This window comes from Phaethon lepturus, unplaced genomic scaffold (genome assembly GCF_000687285.1).
Source record: "Phaethon lepturus isolate BGI_N335 unplaced genomic scaffold, ASM68728v1 scaffold55184, whole genome shotgun sequence".
Lineage (NCBI taxonomy): Eukaryota > Metazoa > Chordata > Aves > Phaethontiformes > Phaethontidae > Phaethon > Phaethon lepturus.
In genome coordinates, this window is record NW_010535142.1 from 13,649 (window position 1) to 36,491 (window position 22,843).

At 39.9% G+C, this 22,843-nt stretch overlaps 1 protein-coding gene across 1 annotated transcript; it reads right to left on the reverse strand.

The window, feature by feature from the left end:
- Window positions 1-9,749: 9,749 nt before the first annotated feature.
- RPF2 (ribosome production factor 2 homolog (S. cerevisiae)) lies at window positions 9,750-22,444 on the reverse strand (the record flags this gene model as incomplete). The annotated part of the gene is made up of 9 exons (XM_010285701.1): window positions 9,750-10,158; window positions 10,527-10,671; window positions 11,653-11,755; window positions 16,135-16,234; window positions 17,412-17,488; window positions 17,573-17,654; window positions 20,677-20,716; window positions 21,439-21,476; window positions 22,310-22,444. Coding segments are annotated over 9 exons (900 nt in total), but the record flags the coding sequence as incomplete, so codon positions are not given.
- Window positions 22,445-22,843: the final 399 nt, after the last annotated feature.

A 22,843-nucleotide genomic window follows, 5' to 3' on the forward strand; every position in this document is an offset into this window, starting at 1 on the left:
AAAGCACTTTGCTTCCACTTAACTAGATTTCTTCAACTTATGAACGTTAGCATTGATATCTGCATTATCAGCATGTTTTACCGAATACAAAGGTATGCAACGTTTCCATGGTCACAAATCAACTTTTCCCTATCCCCAGAGTTTTCGTTCAATGGGAATTTTTGGCTTTTCATTCCAATTTGGAACAACACAAAGCTTGTAAATGTTGCAATTCCCAGAAATTCCCAGAACAGCTTGTTCCTCATCATAGACTGACTATGAAATGCCAGTGTGTTTGTTTGGAAAAGGAAGGTTCACGTCACTTACAAACATTCATCTCGTAGATACCTTCTATTCATACAACTGCTAAGCCTTAGTGGTGCCACTGAGATCTCTCCCTCATCAAAGCTAGAGTGCCAGTGAGCTCACTTGGATTTTCTGGTCCATGGAAGCAATTCTCATACCTCACACCCAAACTATCGATCTAAAACAACAAACCACTTCAATCACACCAGTATGTCTTGGCAAGCACAAAATACAAAAGAGGAATAACGATTCCCCAAACAAAGGAACAGGAATGCTTGTTCTCATTAAGGGTTTCCCTTGGATTTTACTCAGCAGCAATAAGAAACAGGGTTCTCCAGGGCAGACTGTGTTCAACACTCTTCTGCAATGTGTGATTGCAAGTAAACAGGAGCCCTTGAAGGATAAGATCTTAAGGCACTTTGGGTTTTGTTTTTTAAGCAGAAGCTACCACAATGCAGAAAAGCCATGTTCAATCTCTGAAGAGAGTGTCTCTCATGTGCTACTTCAATATCTTGGTGAGGACTTTTTCTTTACACTGTGTTTTTTACTATGCCTAGCACAACAGGGTTCTGGGATCCTTCTTGGAGGAACCTGGGTATTACTGTCCTACAATAAATAAATAAATAAATAAATAAATGTAAGCATTCAAAACTTATTCTTCTTGAAGGGTGGACTGTGATTTGGATAAGAATAGAATAAGATTTAAGACAAACGTCTCCAACAAGTCTGCTATAAAACAGCCTGTGTCCAGTAAATATAAAAAGTTGGGAAGTTATAGGTTTTTTTAAAAAATAAGTCGAAATGGGACCTAAGACCTTTTGTAAATTGAACATGGTTCATGATCCTTAGGTGGAAATTATATGTCACTTTATATTGCGATGCACTTATGGAGACCCATGCACATATGTGTGTGGGGAGGGAGAGCTGCAGCTTTCTCTGTGTGACATAAAGATCTTGCTCCAACTTTCATTTTATAATTGATGATTCTTTCTCCCCCCCCAAAAAACACTTTTTACACAGGTTTCAAAATTTTTTTTGCGGATATCAGTAAGGTTCATGTAAGTTTTTATATCTCCTTTTCCTATTTTCCAAGTCAGATGTCTAGTTCAATGTCCAAGAAGGGACTTAGAAGACCAGAAAGTTTCTGATTGCAGTCATCTGGCTCTTGCTGTGAGAAAACACCTCCGCTAATGCCTTGTCTTAATAGCTTGCCTTTTCTTTCTTGACACTCATTTCTTTTGCTGACAGAGTTAGGCCATTGGAAACTAGCTCTTTACCTACAAGGTTGAAAAGTTCATCCTGTTCTACTTTTTAATAGAACAACAAAACTTTCCTGTAAACTCAGCTCCCAGAGTAGATTACAAGTCTGGTGTAGCTGGCTCTGACCAAACGCTGGCACCGTTTTAATAAGCCACAAATTTTGACAATTTTTTTCCTTCTTCTCTGCTAGCATTTAATACATCTTTTCTTCCAGGCATACCAGTCAGGCAGCATAAATCTCCTGCTACAAGCACGAGTCTCTACAAGAACAAGATTTACCTTTGACAGAATCTCATGCATGAGACCATATTCAGGGTATATTTATCATGTCCTGTGCAGCCCACAGGCTGAAAAAGCACTTCACCTTTCATTTTTTCATAATATTCCTTTAACTATACTTTTTCCTTAACAGGGACAGCTTTGTCTGTACACACTTAAACTCTTCAGTCACTTTATCACGTAAGCCATGGAATAGATTTCCTTCCAGGAATTGAAACAAAAGTAACTGAGAACCTAATCAGCTATTACCTCCTGAAAACAGCAACACAGGTCTAATGGAATTTAAATGAAATTTAAAATATTTTTCAGAACTAGAGAGAATAATTAAATCTGTCTTCAAAAGATTTGAGGCTCGTGCTAAGATGCAGTGTTAGCTTTCCAAACTTAACATACCATCATGCAGTATTTCAGACTAGAACAAGCACAACTTAATCTTTTATTCAAGTTCATTAAACAAAAGCATTCAACGCAGCTCAAAAAGTCCTATTCATCACCATAGCTCCATAGCATCAGAGAGAAAAGAAGTATGTTGAAAAATCAATCCTTCCAGCTAAAACAGAAACCACATAAGGAGTTTTGTCAGGACATTACTCCTGAGGGAAAGGAGACGTTTCCTGAATATTATTTTGAAGGTCGCCTGAAAACCAATCTGAACAGATTGCTTCATGTTTTGCCAAAAGGCACACAGATGAACTAGTGTCTCTTACTACTGACCAGGACTGGGTAGTGTTGGTCTTTGTTGATAAACCTCAAAATTTCTGAACAGTTTTCTTTGCAAAGCAAATCACAAATTGTGAGTGGTTCCTCTTAGGTCAGCTTCTTTCTGGCCAGGAACTGTTGACAGCTGCCCCAGCTCCACCACAGCACAGACTCCGGCCACAGGAAGGTACACAAAAGCCACCAACAGGGACCACACAGAAAAGGAACTCACAACTTTCACATTTTACCTTTGTTCCCAAAGCAAATCCCTTCTCAGAAAGTCAGTTAACTTTCACTGTCACATCTGCAAAATGGTATTAAAAATGATCTTCACAGGGAAAGTTGTGATGATGCTCACTGGCAAATGTAGGTCCCAAAACCCATTGGTTTTCTTAAGAATAGACTCAAAACCATAGTAATTCTCAAACTTGGGCACTGTCTTACAGATATTACCGTAAGCAGCAATACAAGTGGCAGGAGTTCCCTCACCTCTCCCATCCCACTCCCAGTCTTTTGCTTCCTCCCCAGTGCCGCAGTGTACCATGCAGTTGTGCTGTGAGCTGGATTGGGGAACTGACCTAGCTTCAAAACAAAGAGCCCCCTCCTTTCTTCCCCCCAGTCCCTGCCTTTTAAAGCCAGTTTAATTGCCTGATCTGGTTGCCAGTCCCACAAACATCTGCACGTTCATAACTCCTTACGTCAGCACTGCTGCTGAACTCCCCACATGGTGTTATCTATAAAGTGTTGGGTTTGTTGCTTTTTTTTGAAAAGAAATATCATTATGTATGACCTGCTGCCTTTGAGAAACTGGAGAAGGCTAATGGCAGGAAGGGTGGGTATCCCTCTCTCTCTGGAAGGAAAGTGAGAAGGAAATGCTCAGCAGTTACCAGGTCTTTGAATCTTACTTCAAGTGAGCCTTTCTGCTCAGCCCTGAACAGATGAGCATCTGGGCTGCAAAGAGAAACCCCTCACTCATAGACTGCAGAGCACACCCGAGTTGAACAGCTGTCTGTCTTTCTGTGCTACAATATCCTAGCAGCCCTTAGGTATCTCAGGTATGTTCAGAGAAGAAAGAAGAAAAAAAAAAACCCCCACACCTACACACTTCTTTTCACGACATAAAACATAAAGCCTATCTAATATTTCATTCAAATAACCCTAATGAGCAAGGAATTATTCCCGTGTGAAAAGTAAGCCAACAGGAGCTGAAATCTATCACCTCTTATGAATTAAAAGCTTATTACTGTTTATTGGCACGCTGCATGTGCACTTCGCAGGATCTCATCAATTCTTCATAATAATCTGTTTTCAATTAAAAAAATATAAATGGCTGTGATGCAATGCAAGTTCTGCATTGCACTTTTTGCAGCAAACCATCCAAATACCTCCTGATACAGCAGATATGACTACCCGTCTTTTTGCAGTGACTTATGCCAAACCGCTGTTTGCTCATGAGAACCAGGAGAGCTCAGCTTTGCTTAGAGGGATGTTCAGTAGTTCGGTGTGAATTTATACTCCTAAATACCTTGCATTTCTTTGTTGCATTGGAACTAGTTTCTGTCACATGCAAGAACATGACAGACCAAGAGGGAGAGAAGACATTTTGCCTGAATCTTTTCTTTCCCCTCACTTCCACATTCACTTCTTCACCTTCCCCCAGAGGAGACAGCAACTTCTGCACCAAGGAGTTCAGTTTCCACTGGAGAAAAATATTAGCAACTTGCAATCAAAATTGAAAAGACACAACTACTCATGGACTTTTTTGGATTAGGAAAACAGAAAGCCTGACTTAGTACAAAGAATACACCTTTATCTGAAAAACAGGCAGGGAGGGAAAAGGCTTTTAAACTATCTTTTGGCAACAGCTGATGTTAGGCCCCAGCGTGCCTATCTATAGCTCACGCAGATAGTTGCTTGTTGCAGCAATAATTCCAAAGCATAAAGCAGCGTCAGTAATTCTCCTGCCTAGAGGCCATCAGCAGCAATCAACGGTTTAATTTTGCAGATTTAAAAAGGGGAGAAATAACACCAGCACCTAAAGTAGCCTTAGAATTGATCACACAGGGCCCAGTCCTGAGTGAAAGCCCTTTGCGTGCTGAGCACTTCATTAAGTACATGTTACTGTCAGGAAAGAGGGAGAAGAAGATAGATTTTAAATTCATCTTACTTTGCGTTGCAGCACTGTATATGTAAAAATACAGTTTATTGTGCATCACTCAGATCTTTGCAGGCAGTGTCGCACAAGGCAAATGTACATAATCCCCTGGCAGGGGCTAATCAACCAAGGATCTCCTTCCGAGCTTGCTGAGCAAAGCCTGGTATCCCTTCCACTGGCACCAACATGTCTGCTCTTGCTCACATTCTCCCACTTAGGTAACAACTGGAGAAGTGGGCCTTCCTGGAGGGAGAAGAAGCCAGAAGTGGGCCCCAGGTCAGAACTTTCCTGCAGATTTCCCTGCCTGACCAACACACCTAATACTGTGGTTGACAGGACAGGTCTTCAACCCATCTGCTCATTTGATTCTGGCTCCTGATCTCTGGCTTTGGAGTTTGACTCCTGACACTGAACATGGCTCTGGATTCCTTGTTTCGGTTTGTTTTTTTTGCTCTCAGTAAGTGCCTTGCTTGTCACAGTGATCAGCTGAACAGGGGATTAAGCAAATAATGGTCAGAAGTACAGAAGATGACTGAGAAAGATGAGGGAGACCAACATTGTGACCACTAGTAGAGCAGAAAGAAGGGATTAATGTAACAAGCACCATGAGCAATAAAGGACAAGAAACTCAACTTCTTGCCAGCACGAAGAGATGATCTGGACAAACAGTGGGAAATGGGTCATTGCAGCTGTGTCCGGTTGCATTTGGAGGCTGTGAGAGAGAAGGAAGTCAAGAAGAGAAAATTGCAGCAATCAAACCAGAAGACAGTTAAGGGCCCATATGGGCATACTTCGGCATCAAGAACAGAGTAAGAAATCCAGATTTTATAGGTGTTTTGTTGCATCGCAGGAAGGATTATGAGATTATCAAGGGGGAAAGAAGGAACATCATGAGAATTTGGGGGAATGTCATTAAGCACACGTGCTTTCTGTTAAGTTCTGCTCAGAACTTTACCTCTACGTCCCCTGAATTACTTTGTGTTTATCTTAGAGAAGCGGAGATGGGGGGCAGGGAATCAAGTAGACAGAACATGACTGAAAGTCAAAGAAAACAAGAATGAACAAGAGAGAGATGCCTTGGAACTTACCCAATCAGCATACATCTGCTGCGGTCACCAAGTGCTACAAGTAGATGATGCCCATGTTATTTAGCATAGGGCTTAATCCCAGATTACCTGTAAATTTTTCCTCTCCCAACACCCATTTTTATTTCTTTGCCCCCACACCGCTTAGGTCCCTCCTGCATACCATGATCTCCAAGATAATCAATTCCCAACCTCCTCAGGTAGGTCCCTCAGAAACCCTATGTCTTCCCAAAATGTCTTTGCCAGCTCCTCCACACTGTTTTCTGCAAAGATGGATGACAACAAAGCTATTCTTCCTGTAAAGCGTCAGCCATATTGTTCACTTTGAACATTCATCCATTGAGGAAGGCAGTCCCACACAGGCTTCACATTCAGGATCCTTGCCTCTTTGCATCTCCTTTTCCTTGCATATCTTTAGGAAATCTGACTTCTGGTCCAACTGACCTATTTCCCAGCTATATCTTTGGATTGCATCTGGGATGCGTTAGCACTGCTAGAGGCACTTTAGCAAAGTGCAAACGGAGGAGATAAATTGCACTTGGAGACATGGGAGAACTATCTGCACCACAATACATGTGTTAACACATATTACGTATGGCTATTTTATATATATATAATATACAGCTAACATTTTCCACTTCTCTCTCTTTAATAATGAAAATGTCTCTAACACAGTTCTGCTCTGGTCTCCTCACCCACTCCCCCCTTACATGCACATGGGATGAGCACTGGTCAGCCTTTCCTCCCCCAGCTGGGGGACGCCACAGCCAGCGCTATACCCGGTACGTCTGCGATGTTTAACCACCCTCCCTTCACCCTCTTTTCAACCCTCCCCAGCTGCAACCAAGCCAGTGGGGGAAGGAAACCCTCAGAGTCAAACCCAGAAAGCACTGAGTGAAAACAAATAAGGTTGCTAAGGAACTGTAAAGATAAACTCAAACCCACAGAATCCAGGAAATAGGAGTTCATATGCTCTTTTCAAACGCACAACACGCAGTCCCCTTGGCGCTCCGTCGGTCACGTTATACTAGCACAGAGCTAAGGCTGCGATTATACATGCCCAGGACCCATTCCCCAAAATGTGGGGGTCCCAAGAACTAGCACATAACACCACTCACCACCATCTACCTCTCTCCTCCCCCTTTCCTAATCACACTGCACAAAAGAGTTTATAGTGCTGGGAGACTATACATTCTGTGCATATCATTAGTCATCTGTGATGGTAGCCTAAGTAACAGAAGCAGTGAAGATGGCAGCAGCACAGCTGGGCAACATCAGCATACAAACCGAGGGTCTACAGAAGGCACAGATCCTGCCCTTGCCGTCCTGCCAGCTAGGCTAAAGACAGCATGGGCTTGACTGCCGAATTTGCAACTCCACCTCCATTTTAGCACACTGGTGCAGCCTCCGGAGCCATGCTCTGCCCACAGGGATTTTCTTGAAACTGAATTTATTACTGTGCTCAACCCATAAATAAAACTCTCTCCGGTGCGTTGGGAGGTAAGAATATGAAAGCCAAAGGAAAGGGGCGAACGTGCCAGTTGTGCCTTGCCTGTGCCACATGGACCCTGGGGCCATGTTTACGTCTTTTCAGAGCATGGTGAACTCTGGAAGCAAGGGGCAATTGAGGCAAGGCAAGCCCCCTTCACCAGCTGCTCTTTGAGCATGGCGTGTTCTGCTCCCCAGGCACACAGCTATCTTGCGGCACCTGACGAATTTCCTCACACTTTAAAAGACTGAGAAATAAGAATATGGCACTAGAAAGGTTATATTTAGCCCTTCTATCTCCATTCACCTTGAGTTAAATCAGATATTCAAAATGCAGCAATTGCCTACCACGCAGAGGTGCAGTTGCACATGCCCGTACATCTGAAACCACATTAGCCACCAGTCTTGTGGCTTGATCATTGCTTCACAGCAAGGCTGAAACTTCTCTGAAAAAAATGGGGTGAACTCAGTGGCTGATTTGGTTTCATCCCATCTCATCATACAGAGATCGGAGCGGGTCCTTTCTGCCATGAGAACAAAACAAGACAGCATTTCCCCTTCTCACTCAGAGTTTGCACCAAAATGGCACCGCTTTGAGTAGTGTGAAGTATTTATTAGAAATGGAGCAAATTGTAATCGTTGCTAACACCACAACTTTAAAATGATTAGGTATGAAGAAGCATAGTCTAAATATCCTTATACTATATACCAGTGAATTTCTCCTTGCCTCACATATCCAAGGCATTTTGTCCACCATGTGGCCGCATTTCACAAGTACAAACAGTAAGAATAAAAGGGTGTTCACACAAACAGCCAGAGGGGTGGGACATCAGGCACTTCAGGTGCTATTTCTAGTCTGCATAGACAAAAGACCCTTCAAAGGGCGAGTAAATGCACTTTCCTGTGCTCAAGGGCTTTACATCTCTCTGAAGCTGCACTAACCTCCAGGAGCCAAAGACTCAGTCCTCAGCAGGTGGAGCAGCCCTCACCTGTACAAGCTTCCTCCTCATACAAGGAGCAAACCCACAGCAGCATTAAACAAAACCAATGCCAGGATGCAACAGCTTCTGACTGCTACTGAGTACCTGTCTTGCTTTTCACATTAAGATGTAACAGGATGTTAGGTGGTCTACATTACCTCTATGAAATTCAGTTTTTAAACACCAAAGTAAGCACCAAAGTTAGCTTCCAATTTAGGAAAACATGACTTACAGTCCTTTAGGACTGTATGTTCAACTACAAGCTTGTAAAAGACAGCATACCCATTAGTACAATTCTTCTACAAGCTATTACCAAATACGGCTTTCTGTCAAAAGCATAGTGATTTGTATTTCAGAAAGATATCTTCAGATACAAATCTGAAGTAGCTTATGGAATTATCAATTTCTCAAACACATGGTTATAGATCGGAGAAAAGGATTTAGAAAGAGCCATGCAATTTATTTTGTGTAATGATACAAAAGAAATTAGGTAATACATTGAAGATAAATATGTTTGTGCCCTCAAAAAGATCCCAAACTTTTAAAGCCTTTTCTTTTTCACACTACAAGTTTTATCAAATGAGCACAGCAAGAACATCACATGTGGTATTTGCACAGCCGCAGTTACAGCTCAGCTCTCACATAAGAAGAGCAAAGCTGCCCAACTGCTTCCATCCAGGATGCAGAAGACAGGTAAAAGTAACAAACCATCTATTTCTAATGTGACACTTCAGCTGATTACACTGAGAAAATAAGAAAAGAAAAAGTATTAAAAACGTGACTAGGACGAGCAAGCTTGCTGTGCTGATGATAAAGTGTGTACACTTTTATCATAATTATGCTAAAAGGCAGAGTAGTAACTTCCAAAGAGACAAGCAGAAGAAAAAAAGCAAGGTTTTTCAATATGTTCCAAAACACACCACCAAAGTCTCACTAAGCATTTAAACTTTCATCCCCTTTACCCAAACCTTTAACTCAGTCTGCACTAACTCATGAGCACAAACTCAGGAAAAAAGCAGAGTAAGAAGAAAAGACTTATACCTTTCACGGTTGCTTCACACACCTCCATTCTGGGCACAAATCAAGCATCAAAGATTGAAATTCAAACTGTAAAGGTTTCATTTACGCCTAAAGCAAACATCAGGTACTTTACTACCATGGTGATGAACACAGTAAAAACACCTTAATCACTCCTGATTCTGCAAGTGTAAAGTAGGGCTTGGTGCAATAGTTAAAAACATAGTCTGGCATCAGGCACTTATTGGGAGTTCACACTTTACAGTTTATAGTTTATTGAGTATCACAGTTGTGCAAAAACGGACATACATAAACAACAAGCGAACAGAGAAGTTGTGTTGTGTATATTACACATATACCCTACTCTGGTCCTGCACAGAATTTGTAAGGTGACTTGACTGATCAAGGGTTCCCAACACAATAGCCACAAAGCTGTTAGGGAAATGAGTCACCTGCTTGACTAGCATATGTTTGCTAACACCAAGAGAATAAATACTCAGCTTTGGAAAATTAAGCAAGTCCTATCACATTTTTTTATTTTAAATAACCAAATTCTGTGTTAAAACTCAATACCCCCATGTTCTCTTTAAAACGACACATCATTAGAAAGATTTTTTTATAAAACTAAAGCTAACAGCACCTGAATCTTTTATGTTTGACACATTTATATTACAATATATAATATATTAAAGTTGAAGGTACAGAGAGTTTTCAAAGCTGTTCCAGACTATCAAGCTGATTTTGACTTTTTGGGACTAGCCCCACCATCTTCAGCGGACTTCTCTGCTGGCCTCTTTTTTAACCCTTTCATTTTTCGTGTCTGCAGTTTACTAAGATCTTGCTTCTGCATGTGGATTCGACCATAAGTTGTACCAAACACATCATGGGAGATATTCTTTTTCTTCTTAGGCTGTAAGGGAAGAACAGCATTAGTATTTCTGAGTAGAGAGTGCCAGGTGCTCTGGTGAGAAGCCAGGTATCTGGCCTTACCGTCACCACATTCACCAGTAATTAAACTACCAAACCAAGTGGCTCAAAGCAAAGCTGCACACATCGCTCGGAGCTTAGAGATTAAGCTTTGTTCAGTTCTTATATGCTACCAGAGAAAAGTCTGTATATCAGCTCAGCTGAGCACCACAAAAGTGCTGTGGCCCCAGAAATACCAGCTGGCCTATAAAAAAAAAGTAAGCTTTGGTTGAACATACAATAATTAATACTTCAGCTTTTGCTCTTCTTCACATATAGATCTGGGAGTAATATACTTTCCAAGTTATGTACCTTCAGGGCTTTTGGTTGTTTTAAAGACAGCTTATAAAGGTCATCTGAAGCTAAATGTGTCCTCCTCATAACCAGATCTAATGAAGGTCCCATCTCTTCCAGTTCAATTCGTGGTATTTTACAGCCAGATTTCTTCAGAAGCACCCTGGAAAGGAAAAACAAGCAAAATTAACATTGTCCTCTGTGATAGAGGTTCTTCTGTCTTCCTAAAGGGCAAGTTCAATCCTGTCGTTCAGAAGACTTTTAAAAACAATTGCTGCTTCTATTATTGAGAAAGATGCCTGTCAACTACAATTTACAGTATATTAAAACTGTTCCATCACAATTTGAACACACCCAAAATATAACCTGGCTAAGGCAACTTTTTCTTTTTTAAAAAAAACCCATGAGACTAGTATTATCAGTATTACTGTTAAAACTCAGTCCAAGTACCCTGAAAGCCATATCACTCCTCAAATTCAAAATACTGCCCTGGGTATTAACAGACATGAAAAACATTTACTATTGTTTACAGCAAAATAATCTGAGCCCTAACCGAAAAAGAGGTTTTTTTATTTGTTTTGAAGAATGAGACTGATAGAAGCGATTTTGTTATAAGATAAATCAGAATTGCGTGGAACGCAAGCTACAAATGCTCACAACCTGCTAAGATGAGGCCATGAACTGTGAGGGTGAACACCAACGCCGCAAGCTTGTCCTGCCTTTTCCTATTTTTCCTAGCATATCACTGGCTGCAGCCTACCACCTGTCATTCTCTGACGAACACCCAAGTGAGGAGCATTCTAGAAATCAGCCTGAGAACAGGCTAAGTCTGTGAAGCCTCAGACAGTACTTGGAATTCACCAAGTTAATTCACACCACCTTACTAATCCAACCACATGAAAGAGCAATCCTCCTAGCTAGAAGGAGCTCAACAAGGAAGGAAGAGCAGGTTTAGAGCTTATGTGTTTTTCTTCTGCTGTACAAGTTACTCTGTGTTATGCTGGAATACATCTACACATTACATGCTTTTAAGCGCAGCAAACTATTGCTCAAGCCAGTTCAATTACACAACTACAGGCTAAATTTGGGGAAAAGTTGACAAGTGTACCAAAAAAGCAAACAAATAGATAAAACACATACTCACTTATAGCTTCGCATGTAAATTTTCCCGTCTACAGCTGTGAAATGCAGAACATACTCTAAACCAGCCAGACGAACACTGGGCACACTAGGACCTCTGAAGAAATCTGAAACAGTATTTGAAGAGAATGAATGTCAGGCTTCTTGGCTGAAAAAAACCAACAAACAATCAAACCAACAGATAACCATAACAAACTGATTTATCTCATAACGGACCCACATCACATCACTGATGTGAACTCCTTGCCTATATAGATATTTGTATTGCATCTAATTAAGCAAGGCTATACTCCAGAAAAGCTGAATCTGTATGTTTAACGGCAAATCTCACACAATAGCCACTCCTGCAGCCCTGCCAAAACAAGGGAGAGAAATTTGGTATTACATGTGTTAGCTCCTGCACTGGTGAAACGAAATGAGTGTAGAAATCCTGACAGGAACACAGTAACTTCCCAGAGATAATGTGGTAACAATATACATGCTACACAAAAAAGTAAGCGCATGGAGAAGAGCAAATATACTTTCAGAGCAGTAACTTAGTTTTATTAAGCTAGTTGGGGTAATTGCATTGCCTGTTCTTCTCAATACTTGGCTCTAAAGTCAGAAAAACAAGATGTATCTTATTTTGTGTTTAGGCCAGTTCATGCTCAGCTAAATGTACATCAATACAGAGAAGCCATTAGCTCAGATATCATTCAACAAACTGGTACTTAAGATTCTTAATCAGAGCCAGATTCAGATGAATACAAAGAATGATCAAAGCCAGTACAAAACAGATCGAAACTGTATCTTGTCTACTCTTACCAACATTCTCTCTCACTGACTTGGGGAAAAAGTTTAGGTATGTCATTTCTTTCATACCCCCCCACAACAAAGCACTTCTGTTCTTTAGGTTAAGCAGTATTCGTCATTACCAGTTATGTTTTCTCTACTTTATAAGCAATACATACCTATAAAAATAAGACACTTGAAATACTTGCTTAGTTTGCAAAGAGAACACTGAAATACAAGTTAAATACAAAATGAGATATCTCTAGCGAGGTTCTTATATCAGGCTATGAAAAAAAATACTGTGCAGAGAGCTTGCCATAAGCACAGCAATCTGTCCAACATATGCAGAGGGTGGAGAAAGAACATGACCTTGACTGAGGGAACAAGGTGTGCTAACAAACATGATAGGGCAATGCTGAAACACAGAACTGCTAACAGATGCAAAACACATCAGTCTCTTCCGTTCTGCCCCATTTTCAGCTCCCTCAGCTAGTAGTCTTTCCTCTGCTACCTTTTTCAAGCGTTTCAGCACTGGAGTGACATCCAAAACAAAGTCTTGCTGGCAGCTATCAGGTGGAGTCTAGCCAGGAAATTTCCTTGGTCAATTAAATACTCACTCTCCTCCTCTTGTGGGTTGAGCTTGTAGTTAGAGGAAAAGTTGCAAATAAAATATTTGGTTCGCTTCTGGCATATGTTTTCCCTTCAACTAGTTCTCTGTGGGAGCACAGGCTTATATTTGCAGTGGTTTTATTGGCAACATCTCCTTTTCGTATTTTCCTGTGCCAACATACATCTTCTTAGCCACAGGATGATCTCTTCCAACAAATGCAGGTGGTCAGGAATTTCTGTTTCCTGGCAATGCTGCACAGCTGCAGAAACCTCATGCTTCAATAAACCCAGAGTTGAAGGTTTTCGTATGCACTCTTAATTTACAACTCTTGCTTTGGTTGGACTAGAGACCTGCTTTCTCCTTTCTTTCTATTTCTAGCTTTTTCTCTCCCTTGTCCTCAACACGTTTCCAGAACTTCTAATTTACTTTTTCCTGCAGGGAGCTTCACAGGACCTTTCCATTTCCAGATTAAATTCCTAAATTATTTTGGAACATGGATCTATACGCTTCTTTTTGTATCAATTTGTATCCAAAAGCTGGTAACACTGTAACCTATGTGGCTATAGTTGGCATAAGCAGAGTTCAAACTCTGTCCCACACATGTCCCAGCCATTCCCTTTCTTGGCCAGAAGGAACCCACAAATCTTTGAGACAAAGAAGACTGTGTGAGGAAGGCTGTATGAAGAATAAGCTGATGGTCAATCTAAAATTGTAGAGGTCTCCTGGAAATAAACATTTTAGAAGGTGTATAAGCAAGTCACACAGCGCCTAGCCATTTTCAGGATGAAATGGGTGTGCAATAACAGAACTAGCAAGCAGGCAGTGTTGTAAGAGAGGAAGCATTTTATAAGTACAAGCATAAAAAATTATTAGAATTTCATGAACTGCATGCCAAGGACTTGCATCGTAAATGAATTCCTACACTACTACATCAGTACGCAATGAAAACCAAAAGAGAAAGAATGGGATGTCTTTGTCTTCCACATCTCTAAAGAAAAATGCAGCTGCCATTTTTTTTCTCCTAAATAACTTCTTGCACTTCACAATTTAAGCAGACTACAGCGTTTGGTTACCATGAAGACAATAATTCACCCTTGCCTTTAATTTTACAAAGAAACTGCTGTAAGATGATATTCCAAACACGCAGAAACCCTTTTGATACCACAAAAGCCAATGAAAGCTTGGTTGTTCACCAGCATCACATTGCTTTGGCAACAAGAAGCTGTAAGCTATCTAATACTCCCTCTGGGATCCCAACAATACTGCTACGGTAACAAAATATTTGCTGCTGTTGTTACAAAGACATTTTTCTATCTTTCTTAGCAATAGAGTGGCAGCTTAAAAGCACTATCTTTCGCAGGAACAGAAAGAATCAGTTCTTCCCTATTTTGAAGCAGGTCAAATTAGTACACAAATTATTTTAATTGGTTAGGGATACCTTCAAGCCTTTACATCCCTTAACCTTTTCCTTTGTCTATTGTTTTGCATCTAGGTATTTCACAGAAGTCAGCAGAACATTAAGACCTGAAGTACTTGGAGTACATTCAAGAAGAACGGCTGTCAATTTGAGTGCATTTGACTATGAAGTCATTAAAGGCAAATAAATAGGAGAGGACAAAGGACAGATGAACATCAAAGAAACAGGACAGGAAAGACTAGTTAGTTATTTGGCAACTATCTAACAATGCATATCTTCCATTTAAGGTATGAAGATGTTTGATCGTGGGGCTCATGAGCACATCTGGATGCCAATCACCAACATTGTGCAGATGCCTGAACAAGATTCACTTCAGAAAACAATACATCTGCTTCCTGCAGTGTAAATATTCGTTTACAGTGACACAAACATGCAGTATTAAAACTCACTTAGCTTTGTACTCAATATTCATACACCTTCAAAGGTTTATAAGCACAGTTACTAGCCTTTCATCTATCCCCAAGCACCAGTCAGCTGTATTGAGAGGATGCAAATTTTCTCCTCTCCTGCCCTCTTTTCAGTCTCATTCCAGATGAGACATCTCGCTTTAAGCAATTACAAGACTAAGGAAAAAAAAATAATCTCATCTTTGAGGTTTGTTTCTAAAGAGCAATAATGTATCTGTTTGCCTAGGAAAAAAAATCCCAACCAATATTTATTTTGTACAAAAGAGAGATCTTGCAAAGCTGTAGGATTATGAATTGGTACGACCCAGGAATGGAGCTGAAAGAACAAGACCGTTCTTACTCGGCCAGTTTCAGTATTTTACCAGAGCTTTTTTTTTTTTTTTTTAAGTAATCTACTGTTAGAAAAATCTATTAAAAAGAAAAGAAACCCTGCTTACTAGAGATCTAATTCTACCAAGCAAGATGCATTTTTGTAAGCGTTAAGAGACATGGTACCATATGACTTCTATGTCCCAAAAAGCTACCCTAAGAAAAGTATAATAATTTTGTGTAGTTCCCCTGAAAAAAACCCTGCAATGTGCTTTATCTTCCAGAGCCTCCAACCTTGAGATAGTAAAAAACTTTACGCCACGTTGTTTACTAAGTTCCAAGCCTGCCTTGAAGTTGACGCAGCTATTATCTCCAGCTGGTTTTTACTGCACATGTTCTTTCCAAATACTCTAATCAATGTCACTTTTGTTAGAACTGGTCAAACTTCCAACAGAAAATGCTTTCATTATAAAAACACAAGCTAAATTATACTGATTTCACTTTTCTGTAAGCAAAAAAAAAACAAAAAACACACACTTTCTGAACTTAATCCACTCATTTCAAATTAGGTACTTCAAAAATGTTATTTCGTTAGAAAAATGATGAACTGGTACAGTCACAAGGTAAAGACTTTTTGAAAAAATGCCAGAATTTTCCCACAATCAAAATAACCAAAACCACAAAGTTTCAAGTTCAGTCTTTTAGGCTAATCTTTTTTTTTTTCCACCCTCTAACAGTTATGATGATTAATTAACTTTAATTTCATGTGACAGGAAATTCACAAGCGCCTGTTCTTGTTTTCTTTCTGTGCTGAACATAAGCAAACATTTATTGACAAACCAGCATTTCCCAACAGATCATATTACTCCAGATTTATGCAATCGTCCTGGCTCATATAATCAAAATACTGACCAATAAGAAGGCTCTTCAGTCTTCTGTACTCTTCGTTTACATCAAACATGTCACCAGCAAATATCAACATAGGTTTTGTTCCTTCAGGACATTTACTGTTCTGGGGAATAAGAATTTTAAAACAAAAATTCAGACCGTGTTAGGGAACATATTATTGACTTAATAGGTGGTTAGCCATTCAACACTGAACGAAAAATTGCTGTGACCTGTGATCAATATGGACAGAATAGACACTTTTTTTTCATTAAACACCACCGTATGCGTATAGAAGGACTTTTTTTAATAGGGTGAAATGTATTATTCTTTCTGCTGGATTAAAAAAAGAAACATTCTTTACTATAACATGTATAACATAATACCTTCTGGTAAAAACGAGTGAGTTTGTGACTACTAACAAGAATACTAAAATTAGAGGCAAACAAGCCTATTGTACTTCTGACACTGGAGCATACATGGAAAAGGCTAAAAGAATTGTTTAGTCTGTCATTTAATTTTAATTCTGGCCAACAAATACATTTACTTAACTGTAACTTCCCTGCTATAAACAGTGTTATGAAGATACACACTACAATCTGACTACAAGAAGAAGATTCATCTTTATATATTATAATTTCTTTAATATCCCTGTAGACTATCCTGCCAAGTTATACACTGCAATAAAAATAAGGACCATAAAAATTCCTTATTTTTGCAGTATGAACTGCTTGATACAAAAGTATACACATATCAAACATGTTTTAGTCTTGCCAAAATGAGCCTAACATAGTCATAAAAGGTGAATTTTCTCTGGGTTTAAATAATAAAGATGTTAGCTCCATGTCTAAATCAAGTATTTCAGTAGTTCTCTGAAAACTGGCATTTATGTGCTACTGAAAGCTAAAGAATGTTTCAGAATCATCTCAGTCAGCAGAGTGACCCTCTGGTTATAATTTGAGAAGAGGGATTTCCGTTTTCAAAGCCTACGCCTGTTTATACAGGAACATACCACAAGCAGAACCTGACTCAGGAAAAGGAAAATATCAGGAATAAACCAAGTCTAAAAAAAGAATTTGCAAAGAAATTTGCCAACTTGCTCAAAACAGCCAAAATAAAATAAAAAGCAGAGCATAAAAATAACATTCTGGTGTACACAAATTAGCAATCCTTATATACTGCATGAAACACTTTAAAAAAAAAAAAAAAAAGTCCTGTCCTTACTTCAAAGCACACAGAAAGCCAATGCACCAAAAAAATCCACCAGTAGATGTCACTGAAATACTGAATTAGCAATTACTTACCTTGACATCTTTTAGGGATACAAACTTCTCAATGCCTAGCTCAATCATGTCTAGGACATGATAGTCAAACATGCGACCTGTGAAAGTAAAAAAAGAAAGTCCACCTACTTAAATATCCATTGAAATCTAGACCTTTCATGCAAATAAAAAACCAGTGTTACCTATTATCAGGTTGTTAGGTCGCTTCTTGTTATGAGAGCCAAACAGAAACAGAGAACAATCTGATTTCTTGGAAAAAAATTCCTACAATTGAAGAAAAGAACAAAACTCGTAAGGTCCTGTTCGTAGTGTTTAAAATATTGGGGAACAGTATATGTCACAAACACGTCTGTTTAGGAGCTGCTTAATAAGATGACCAACTGTACTTACCAAAAGAGTTTTGAGCATGTCCAGGTCCACATAAGCTAAAATTGACAGCTGGATTCAAGGTTCAAATAACAATTAATTTCTTTTTTTATTTCCCACTGCAGTCTTAAATATCAAACCAGGCAATTTCTTCTTGCCATTTTATCTGTAATGCCCTTTTTCATAATTCCTCAGTATTTGCTTTTATGTGAGATACTCTTCAGGCAAGGAGAAGTGGGTGAAGGTAAGTATTTGCAAGTTGGCTGCAGTTGTAATGCCTCATTTTAGTTACCCAGCTAAGCTTTATGCAGCATATTAGCTTTGCCTAACAGCTTCCGAACAACCAGTTAATTCCCTCAACAGCAAGCCTAGGAACAGCTGCAAATATCTAACGTTCTCACACTTGGACACAAGCGTCCTACTACAGAGCAACTTCATGTCAATTTATTAGTTAAGACTAAGACACTACTTAGAACCAAGCCAGTGGTGACTACCATAATGCAGATCTTTTCTCCAGCTGGAGTAGACAGAGAACTTATTATGGTATCATGTCCAGAGCCAACATTACAGCAATTCTTCCAGAGGATGTCCAACTCTCAAAGCCTTTTCATGCACTGCTGCTTCTCAAGGCACCCCTGGTTCTGTGTATCAACCGTGGTTCCTAGACATACGCACTCGCTATTTATCCAGTACTTCCCAGAAGTACCAGAGTTTCTATACCCGCACTTAGCAGTTGTGAAGCAGAAAAAGCCACTGCACCTCCTCCCAACCCTGCAACAGCAGCAGCTCAGAGAGGACACTGCAGCTCTGCCCTTCTGGGAGGTCAGGAGAGACACGTCCCCAGGAGCAATCCTAGGCTGCATTAATTGCACGTACAAATCGCACAGCTCAGCACTGAGCTCTGTCACCAAGTCCCTAAAAAATACTGACTGTAGACAGATCAAGAACAGACCAGAGGGGACTCCCCTTAAAACACTTGCTCATACAGCTCTGTTAAGCACTGTGTGTCGATATATGTAAATTCTAACAGCTGTATAATATTTTATTTAAAAGATGCAACAAACTCAGATGCATCAAATGTGTCCTGCATATACTGCAACATCACATACATTGCAAAATTGCCCTTTTAAAAAAAATGCCTGTAACCAAGTTAAAAAAAACCCACTACCTAACTTGATTTGACTTTCCATACCTTTCAACAGCCCAACCCCATTGTTTTGAGGTTGAGGATTAGAATTCAAATATCTAACGTTCCGAACGGGAATTTTAAAACATCAGAATGATTTTAACTGCTGTGTTTTCCCAGAAATTAGCAGAGGTTTAAGCCAGTGGTCAGCTGATGATCAGCTAGTTCCTATACGACTGTGAAAACAAGCCATCCAGCAATGGGATTGTAAAAGGTTTCGTTTCAGCAAATAATGTTGCAAACCTTTTCTTGCTGCCTACAGTAAGTTTTCCATGCCACTCACGGTATTTTAGAGATTGCTGCATTACTGTGCTTCATGCCAAGAACTGAACAGAAGCACATACTACACCACCTCAGCATCAGTATTAATGCAGATAAAGTAACTTTCTGTGTTGGTGTATCTACGCTGCAATCACAATGATTTTTTGGTCCTAACACATTAAAAATGCTTTAACTCAACTGTTCAATACAACTTCAGCGACGACTCTAGTACTCACTACTGGCTGCCTTAATTTTTTTAGCGCTCTCCCCCCTGCTGTCCCTTTTTATTTACAGAAAATTCCTTAGATATGTTTCCCCTTTATTTTCACAATCCCTTTCAGACAAGAAAGTGCTTTTGTGCCCGGTGTGTATAGATGGGTTTTTTTCTTCACACAGAGTTTTACTTAATACAGCACCGGCAAATTCCCAGCTTCAGCACGTATTTTCAAGTGAGTTATTTCAACAACTGCCGCACACATTGGGAAGCCAGCAGTGGCACAGAGCAAACATTACCACATCATGATCACTGGGAACAAAACAACTTATTTTGGGATAATTACTTTTTGTCTTTATTGTAAAACCACAGCTGTACATCACAGTCTCCTTTTTCTCATTTTGTTGAAGGAAATACAAATACAACTTTTATGACAGACATATTTCAGCAGTTAAAGTAATGCTTCAATTGAAGTGCAAACATGTGAGATTCAATTTTAGGATTAGCCCCTCTATTTTTTGCCTTCCTGATCATGAATTATCTGGACCTTAAAGCACTGAATCAACACCAAATGCAGACAGGGGTGTATCATCAAATACATTTCCAAACACACACACCCTTCCAAAATACCCTCCGAGCCTCTGAAGAGCCACTTTTGCAACCTCTTTGCAGGCCAAATACAGGTATTTAACTGAAATTGCACATTTTCCTGACAGTTCTTGACTGATTGTTGGAACAGAACTCTTGGTGACCGTCTCACACTTGCACAGCTGACGCATGTGTTTGCATGTGGTACTTTGCTGGGCTTTTCTTCCCCTATTCAAACAACAGGAAGTCACAGAAAGCTATGACCCCACCACTTGAACCTATGAATTCACGACATTAAAACCAAGTTGTTCATAGGCTATGTCACTTTAGAGGACTGAGTTTTAGAAAACCAAAATAAAATGCTTTATTCTTCCTTTCACATCAAGCACTGTTACTTATAACAGTGTTAAGGACTCCCGAATTTGCCTGTCAGTTTACAGCAACATGAACTTATGGTAAAGATGAGTCCTCACAACATGACAATTTTTGCAGCCAGAGGAAAAATATACCTACTGACACCACAAATCTAGACATAGCCCTACCTTCAACTTATCCAAACTCCCTGTAAACTTCTAGTTCTTCACAGAGTAAGAGAAAATTATCCTCCAATAAAGTTCCTCATGATTTTAAGGCTGCAAAATATCCTAAGAGAAGACGTGGTTTATACTTACCAATGATGTTTGGTCCTCAAAAGGCCTGGTAATATTTTTCCTGGGGGGGAGTGGAAGATTAAAAAAAAAAAAAAAGAACAGGCCCAGACAAGCACTTTAATTAGTTCTCTAATAACATGAAAATTCTGCATTCTACTGGAAACTCAGGCAGTAGAGGTTCAGTTTAGTTCAAACCATAAGCCATATTAATACTGACAGGAGTGCCTTAGCACCACCATTACCATTTTAAGTACTTCCCTCCACGTTTCCTGTCTCCTGGGGCCTGAATTCCAGACCACCACCACCCATGACACTTCATAAACAACTGCCTTTGCCTGTTCATCCAACATTAAATTTAGCTATTACAATTAATGTCTCTGCACTACCTCCATACAGATATTGGGTTCCCATTTAGAGCAAGACTTATTTATTGTTATGACCTGTAACTCAAGTTTATAAGAATTCAGATACAAGAACTCCACCCTACCCACCTGACACAGAACCTCACTAGCTGTTTGCACAGAGCAGTTCAGAGCAGCCAACTGTTCCAGTTTGCTGAATCCTGCTCTGAACACTTGGCACAGAACTGGGCTCAGCACCAACACTGATCACGCGTAGCTTGTTTCCAAGTCTACTGAAACTTGTGATGCATCTCAGTCACCTTCCGTAACCCTTCCCGTTGGTCAAGCCCCCACGCTCTAGCCAGCATCTCCATTCGTGCTTTGAAATTACCAAAAGCTGCCTTGTCAGTAGACCCAAAGATGTCAAAGACAGACCACTTACTTTTTATACAGTACAGCAAAAGGCTTCTTCACAGCATACTGCAAAAGACAAAGTTAAACACATTACCTCTAATACTTTTGAAACTGCACAGCACTGCTTTTTCTAAAACCTAACAACTTATATGGTAACATGAAATAGAGTAATTATTTGTGCAGACCAGTCTATAAGGTGGCACCTCAAAAGGCCTGCTCACAATAATACCCTTCAAGTTGGTAGCAACCTTCGCTCCCAATTAATTGCAGAAGGACTTATTTCTAGAAACTAAGAAAAAACTGAAATCAAAGCCACGTAATGGAATCTCTCTCTGCTTCTAGGGGTGTGAGGTAAAAGAGGGAGTGAACAATAACCTGATTATCATCAGCATAAGATGATAAGAAAATGACAAAGCAAGGAGAGAAAAGAATGTAGGAACAGCTATATTTTCAGGCATGGGGCTAGAAGACAGGATTGGTAAGTTTAAATTCTGAGAGAGGCTGAAAGCTCCATTTCAACACACACAAGCAGTTTACAGGATTCTGGGATATGACTTCAGCTGTGTAATCCAGTCCCAATTCTGTACATAATTCTTTTGTTTTCAGAGGGACTTGCAACACTTCATCTTATAAACTGGACAACCATGGAAAAAATAATAACAAAAAGAATAAGCTCAAAACTTCAGGCAAAGAGGAAAAAAATGATCTCCATCTAGGGGTAGGTAATGACACCTTTGGAATACTAGTCAAGCTGAAATTTCGGGAACAGAGAGTATGAAAATAATTGATCGTGCAGCAGACAACATGCAAACTGTTAGAAAAAGAGAAATGAAGGTACCCTTGGTGTAGAGCAAAAAGTTGTACAATTAAAGGTTCCACACATTTGTCCAACAACTTACAATGTCTTTAAGCACTTCAGTCACTGTTAAGTTTGCATTTCCTCCTTTTATGAGCATAGCATTTTTTGTATTTTCTTTAAGTTTGGGTTCTCTCTTCTCAAGAAACCTTTTTGCTCTCTTAGTTTTAGGCTTTCTGTTTAAAATTAACAGTTAAAAAACTTAATATTAGTAAGCATTCAGCATCACAGAGAACAGTAAACCAAGAACTGGAACAAGCTGTGTTCAAGTAACACGTCTCAGTTACTCAAACAAACCCCGACCTGCAGAATTACGATCAATGATAAAAGGCAGTCTCACAAAATGCGTTTTACTACCACTCCTCTTCCTCCCTGTCGCCCCAAGCTAGCAAAGATGATTTTACAGTCTTGAGCTTTTCAGTGCCCGCTAACTTAGAGCCTAAGGTACCCCAGAACTCCCACACAGGCCGAAAGCTTCCCTCACACAGCTCCCTCCCCAGGTGAGAGTCGCATACGAGAAGAAAACAAAGTTCCTCAGAGACCACCAGTGGCATCAGGCACGAACCCGCGCGCACCA